Raw genomic sequence first — 7,500 nt, 5'->3', positions numbered from 1 at the left:
AAATAACAGAAATAATAATCTTATTTATATTGCGGTACTTGGTGATCAGATTTATTGCCGCACCACCCAGCCAGATACAAGATTTTTAATTCTACTTTTTACAGTTATACAGGACAGTGTCATCTGTCTGACCAACAACCAGCAGGAAGGAGGTCAAAGGTCAGAGGTCAGAGCTTGTGTGTGTGTGTGTGTGTGTGTGTGTGTGTGTGTGTGTGTGTGTGTGTGTGTGTGTGTGTGTGTGTTACCTGTGTTGTCGGACCAACAGTCTGGAAGCCTTCCCCTGCATCTCAACCGCCTGACGCAGACGCTCCTCATTCTAACACAAATACACACAGTGCTGTAGACATTATTTGATTTTGCTTGTATATCAGTTTCAGTGTGTATGTGTGTGTCTGTGTGTGTGTGTGTGTGTGTGTGTGTGTGTGTGTGTGTGTGTGTGTGTGTGTGTGTGTGTGTTTGTGTGTTTGTGTTTCTTTTTACCTCAAACACTCCAGCAGCCTGCTGGTAGAGATCCACGGCTTTGGCCAAATCCTCAGACTCCATTAGTCTGGGGACACACACACACACACACACACACACAAATATATAAATATAAATATAACAAAAATAAAATACAAATCATAATTTTACAGTAATTATAATAATAAGAGTCTGTTTCTGTTACGGGGCTCTAATCCTCATGAGTGGAAACAGGTTCGGTGCAGATGTTCATTTATTAAGCCGAACTCCCAAACAGTTCAGTAGATTTACAAAAAAAAAAGAGAAAAATACTATAAACAAAAAATATTTACAACAAAGTTCTTCCACTCTCCCAACAGGCTCAATGTTTTGCAGAGATAAATACATAATTAAACAATTCTCTCCTCAACAGAGAACCCATGATTTCAGGACATCAAGGAATGTTTACACAAAAATATACACTTTTTAACACTTTTTAACATTTTGTTTACCCAAAATAAACAGTCAGGATCAGCAATATCCTGTACGATCATGATGGTCACCTTGAAGATATATAAGTTATATCTGTGTGTTATATCTGTGTGTTATATCTGTGTGTTATATCTGTGTGTTATATATCAGATATAACACTGTTATATCTGTGTGTTATATCTGTGTGTTATATCTGTGTGTTATATCTGTGTGTTATATATCAGATATAACACTGTTATATCTGTGTGTTATATATCAGATATAACACTGTTATATCTGTGTGTTATATATCAGATATAACACTGTTATATCTGTGTGTTATATCTGTGTGTTATATATCAGATATAACACTGTTATATCTGTGTGTTATATCTGTGTGTTATATATCAGATATAACACTGTTATATCTGTGTGTTATATATCAGATATAACACTGTTATATCTGTGTGTTATATATCAGATATAACATTGTTATATCTGTGTGTTATATCTGTGTGTTATATATCAGATATAACACTGTTATATCTGTGTGTTATATATCAGATATAACACTGTTATATCTGTGTGTTATATCTGTGTGTTATATATCAGATATAACACTGTTATATCTGTGTGTTATATCTGTGTGTTATATATCAGATATAACACTGTTATATCTGTGTGTTATATATCAGATATAACACTGTTATATCTGTGTGTTATATATCAGATATAACACTGTTATATCTGTGTGTTATATCTGTGTGTTATATCTGTGTGTTATATCTGTGTGTTATATCTGTGTGTTATATCTGTGTGTTATATCTGTGTGTTATATCTGTGTGTTATATCTGTGTGTTATATATCAGATATAACACTGTTATATCTGTGTGTTATATATCAGATATAACATTGTTATATCTGTGTGTTATATCTGTGTGTTATATCTGTGTGTTATATCTGTGTGTTATATCTGTGTGTTATATCTGTGTGTTATATCTGTGTGTTATATCTGTGTGTTATATCTGTGTGTTATATCTGTGTGTTATATATCAGATATAACACTGTTATATCTGTGTGTTATATATCAGATATAACACTGTTATATCTGTGTGTTATATCTGTGTGTTATATATCAGATATAACACTGTTATATCTGTGTGTTATATCTGTGTGTTATATCTGTGTGTTATATATCAGATATAACACTGTTATATCTGTGTGTTATATATCAGATATAACACTGTTATATCTGTGTGTTATATATCAGATATAACACTGTTATATCTGTGTGTTATATATCAGATATAACACTGTTATATCTGTGTGTTATATCTGTGTGTTATATCTGTGTGTTATATCTGTGTGTTATATCTGTGTGTTATATCTGTGTGTTATATCTGTGTGTTATATCTGTGTGTTATATCTGTGTGTTATATCTGTGTGTTATATCTGTGTGTTATATCTGTGTGTTATATCTGTGTGTTATATCTGTGTGTTATATATCAGATATAACACTGTTATATCTGTGTGTTATATCTGTGTGTTATATCTGTGTGTTATATCTGTGTGTTATATCTGTGTGTTATATCTGTGTGTTATAGCTCTATGGGCAGAACGACCAGGTGAGAACCTGCTGAACTAAAAACAAACTGAAACAGGCAGAAGAAATGGGAAAGAGCGATGTGATGGTTAAGGACTCGGCAAATATGAGGAGGGAAGCAGAGTGTGTGTGTGTGTGTGGTGTGTGTGGTGTGTGTGTGTGTGTGTGTGTGTGTGTGTGTGTGTGTGTGTGTGTGTGTGTGTGTGTGTGTGTGTGCAGGATTGATGGAGCTCCCCTCAGTTTCATTCAGTAGATTTAAATAAAGCTCTGATCTGGCTGCTAACATCCAGGGAGCAGCAGCCAGTAGTTTAATAAAGTGAACAGCCAATCCAATCAGACGTTTTTTAAAATATTATTTACAATTTCATCAAAACAAAAGGAGAGAGACACGGGAAAGTGAAGTCAACAATGTAGAATATTATAATGATCAATACATTCTGCTCACAGGTTCGAGCATGGCGAAGCTGAAGGATCGGTCAGAGAGCGTTTCTGTTACCATGGCAACCGCACCTAGGAAACCATGGAGGAGCTACACTTACTGGTTTCACACACCGGAAGCTGATTGGTTCCTGTCCTACCGGTCAGTGCTGACTTTTCAGAAAATTCCTTAATCGATCGTCGGTCATGTTAACGACCAATTAATAATCGATTAATCATTATGTAAAAAACAGCTTTTGACACAGAAAATAAAAAATACAAACTGCGTGTTTTTCCTCCTGTCTTTAGCCGACTCAACAAGTTCCTGAACCGAGCAGAATTCAAAAGAGTCGGGACCCGACATCATGTCAGTGTCTCCACAGGCTGGACATGTTCTTTCTTTAGGCTTCATGACTTTAAATCGTCTTCACATTGAGTCCAGCTGACCCAGCTGGAGGAACCTGCAGTGAGTCTCTGCTCTGCATCATGTTCACTGTCTGAGTGTTGAGCAGAGTTAGACTCCTCCCACTGAAAAGCATCAAGTCTCTCTTTACCGTTACAACACATGAGAGTTCAGAGAAATTGTGGAATTTTATATTTTTTACGAACGTTTTCATAACGGGAGACGGACTGTCAGGTTGACACAGAGCTGCTGCATCGACATGACAGACAGGAAGTGATGCGCACAGCAGACGCGTTACAGAGAGATTCAGATCCGTTTCTATACGTCGATGAAATGTTTATGTCGTGCCGCCGGGCCGATACCGTGGCTCCACCTCAGTTTATGTTTCGGAAACAACGGCAGGACGATCTGCTGGTTTATTTCAGAATAAGAGCGTGTCTCCGTGGTCAGGGAGGAGTCCGGCGGCCTGGAGACAGTCGGGGGAAAGCTTTCTGTCACTGAGCTGCAGAGCTGCTGGACTTCAACTCTGTATTACAGCCCACTGAGCAATTTTACGTTTATTAGACGTTTAAAACACGTCTAAATGGCCATAGCTGTCTAGGCTAAATTAAGTTTAAATGGGGTTGAAAAGTGAAAGTTTATTAGATGTCTATACATAGACAAAATGATCCTGGGCTATATGAGAGCTAAAGCATAGAGGAGACGTGGAAATCATGTCTTTTGCTCAGTGGGATGTTTACTGTGAACACTGCTGTGTTTCAGGTGTGATGCTTCCTCCTGCCTGGCTTCTCCTTCCTCTGTACAGGAGGTGAAAGTTAAACTGAACCTTGTGGCGGTAAATCATTTCCAAAAAAAAAAAAGAGAAATAGCACATAACGTACATTATCGATTAATATATGCTTGACTGATCAAATTAACGGTGATTAATCGATCGTCGGTTAATCATTAACATAGTAGGAACTCATGTAATAAGTGTGTGAGCGTATAGTGTGTGTGTGTGTGTGTGTGTGTGTGTGTGTGTGTGTGTGTGTGTGTGTGTACCTCCCGGCCCGGTCCAGAGCCAGTGCTGCTGTATCTGGAGTCCCGTTCTCTACGTACATCAGACTGGATCGCTCTATCAGAGTCACTGCTTCACTCAGCCTGCCCAGCTCCTGCACACACACACACACACACACACACACACACACACATTATAATAATATATACACATCCCAGTCATAATAACATTATATGGAGACAATATTAAATGTGTAAAGCAGTCTGTCTGCTCACAGTCTGAAATACCATCCGGTCCCAGTAACTCACCTTCAGCATCATGCCTGCCTGCTCCAGGGCTCTGCAACACACACACACACACACACACACACACACACACACACACACACACAGGTATATATTACATGTGTGAATTAACAAAAGTGTAAATAAACTGATTTTGTGTGGAATGCTCTTTTGTCAGTCAGTCAATCACTGTATGTACTGTAGGTCTATGTGATGCAGATCTATAATAATAATAATAATAATAATAATAATAATAATAATAATACATCATATTGATATCATGCTTTTCTGGACACTCAAACACACTTAACAGCAAATAAAACATGAAACAACAGTATGAAAGGCCAACAGGTGATGCGGGTCTGTGGGATGCGGGTCTGTGGGATGAGGGTCTATGGGATGCGGGTCTATGGGATGCAGGTCTATGGGATGCGGGTCTATGGGATGCAGGTCTATGGGATGCAGGTCTATGGGATGCAGGTCTATGGGATACGGGTCTATGGGATGCAGGTCTATGGGATGCGAGTCTATAGGATGCAGGTCTATGGGATGCAGGTCTATGTACTGTAGATCTATACTCACTTAGCAGCATGGAACAATCTGGAAGGTCAGCGGTCAAGAAAAACAACAAACACAGAAACACACACACACACACACACACACACACACACACACATACACACACACACACACACACACACACACACACACACACACACACACACACACACACACACAGTTGCCGTGGATACGTCTTGTTGTTGGTGTGGGCGTCGGCCTCCAGCAGATACGCCTGCTTCGCCTCCTCCAACATCCTGGCATTTTTAAACGCCACCGCTGGAAACACACACACACACACACACTGTCAGTATAGAAATATACATATAGAACTAACATGCTGTAAAAACACACACAGAGAATACAGAGTGTAGTTTCCACTGCAGGAGACCTCACTGATGACCTCACTGATGACCTCACTGATGACATCACAGCAGCAGACACAGCAGTGGAAAACTAAATAAAACAGGCGGTCAGCATATTGACCCAGGCTGAGCGTGTGTGTGTGTGTGTGTGTGTGTGTGTGTGTGTGTGTGTTACCTGCTTTAGAGTATTCTGCTGCAGCACTGTCATAGTCAGGCCTCCACTTCAGGAAACTGGTCTTCAGACTGGACACACACACACACACACACACACACACACACAGAGACACACACACACACACACACAGACAGACAGACACACACACACACACACACACACACACAGACAGACACAGGAGAAGAGAATCAGTCTAACAGACATTTCTCCTTACATACTAACAGTTAGCCACCATGCTAACAGCAGTTAGCCTTCATGTTAACTAACCAGCAGTTAGCCACCATGCTAACAGCAGTTAGCCTTCATGTTAACTAACCAGCAGTTAGCCACCATGCTAACAGCAGTTAGTCTTACTGTTTCTCTGCGTTCGCTAGATGCTCGTGCGCCTGGTTGATCTTTTCAGCTGCCATGGCAACCAGCTTAGTTTCCCTGACAACAACTACAACTAACTATCAGCTAGCTAACGGCTAACAGCTAACTAACTCCACACTGTCAGCTCAGCTCAGCAGCCACTTCCTGCTTCCTCTGGACTTCCTGCTGTCTGTCTGTTTTCCTTTTCAAAATAAAAGCCCCGACGTCAAAGCAGACTACAGGGTTCAGGGTTTAGGGGTAAACCCCAAAGCTCCAAAAACTCTCCTCCTCTCCCCTCCTTGTCCGTTCTTAAATGTTCTAAACAAGTGTTTAAATGTTCTAAACAGCTTCTTACATGTTCTAAACATGTTCTTGGATTTCCTCAACCTGTTCTTAAATGATCTGAATATGTCCTGAAACTTCAGTTCAGACGTTCTCCAGCAGAGAGCCAAACACAGAACCAGTCAGGAACCTTTAGAACCCAGAACACTGATACCTGCAGACTAACTAATCAATAACATAGAAATACCAGAACTTTAATATCACTACTTATACACCTATGGCCCAGTACCAGTACTACAGTACCATACTGGTCCTACTGGTCCAGTACCAGTCTCACTGCTCCCTGACCAGCTGACCATTCTGCTTCTTCTTCTTCTTCTTTGTTCTGTTGGTTCTGTTTTCCCTCATCAGCTTTCCTTTGGTCCTTTTTCGTCCATTTTAAAGTGAGTATTTAGTTTAATCAGTTTCTGATGTATTGATATTTTTATTATTGATTAATTTAGAGGAATATCTGCTGCTGAACTGAGTTCAGTCTGCAGCTTACTTCTTCATCTCACTGTCTGCTGCCTGATCATCTGATGTTCACTGTAAATGATTAACATATAAATTAATATTATGTGTGTTATGTATTGCCTGATAAGACAGACAGACAGACAGGTAGACAGACAGGTAGACAGACAGACAGACAGATCATTTTATTCATCATTTTATTTCAGTTTAGTGGGAGAAGACACATTCAGCGTGGTTGACTTTATCATACAGACAATAAATTAAACAGGATTTCTGTAACCTGACACCAGGGGGCGTGGTCAATATGTAACCTGACACCAGGGGGCGTGGTCAATATGTAACCTGACACCAGGGGGCGTGGTCAATATGTAACCTGACACCAGGGGGCGTGGTCAGTCTGTAACCTGAGGCCAGGGGGCGTGGTCAGTCTGTAACCTGAGGCCAGGGGGCGTGGTCAGTCTGTAACCTGAGGCCAGGGGGCGTGGTCAATCTGTAACCCGAGGCCAGGGGGCGTGGTCAGTCTGTAACCTGACACCAGGGGGCGTGGTCAAAGATTCTACATGTGGCGAACCAGAGCAACATTTACATTCTGGAGACGTCCAGTGAGGACAAACAGCAGAATAAGCTTCAGATCCTGGATCAGCAA

General features: G+C 40.5%; 1 protein-coding gene across 1 annotated transcript in view; it reads right to left on the bottom strand.

Moving 5' to 3' along the window:
- Positions 1-6,206, bottom strand: part of LOC139639992 (gamma-soluble NSF attachment protein-like) — an 11,391-nt gene extending 5,185 nt beyond the window's left edge. The window contains exons 1-8 of the mRNA XM_071514152.1: positions 6,066-6,206; positions 5,712-5,779; positions 5,366-5,450; positions 5,196-5,213; positions 4,638-4,668; positions 4,374-4,483; positions 481-547; positions 246-316 (exon numbers count right to left, since the gene is read on the bottom strand). Of these exons, the coding sequence (XP_071370253.1) occupies positions 246-316; positions 481-547; positions 4,374-4,483; positions 4,638-4,668; positions 5,196-5,213; positions 5,366-5,450; positions 5,712-5,779; positions 6,066-6,121 (506 nt within the window). The 5' untranslated portion in view covers positions 6,122-6,206. The remainder of the gene's footprint in view (positions 1-245; positions 317-480; positions 548-4,373; positions 4,484-4,637; positions 4,669-5,195; positions 5,214-5,365; positions 5,451-5,711; positions 5,780-6,065) is intronic.
- Positions 6,207-7,500: the final 1,294 nt, after the last annotated feature.

This window comes from Centroberyx affinis, unplaced genomic scaffold (assembly GCF_046629955.1).
Source record: "Centroberyx affinis isolate AG114_WGS23_722 - 3 ecotype Tasmania unplaced genomic scaffold, CSIRO-AGI_Caff_v1 ptg008084l_1, whole genome shotgun sequence".
Lineage (NCBI taxonomy): Eukaryota > Metazoa > Chordata > Actinopteri > Beryciformes > Berycidae > Centroberyx > Centroberyx affinis.
Note: the sequence above shows the minus strand (reverse complement) of the source record. Positions and strands in the feature narration are given on the sequence as shown.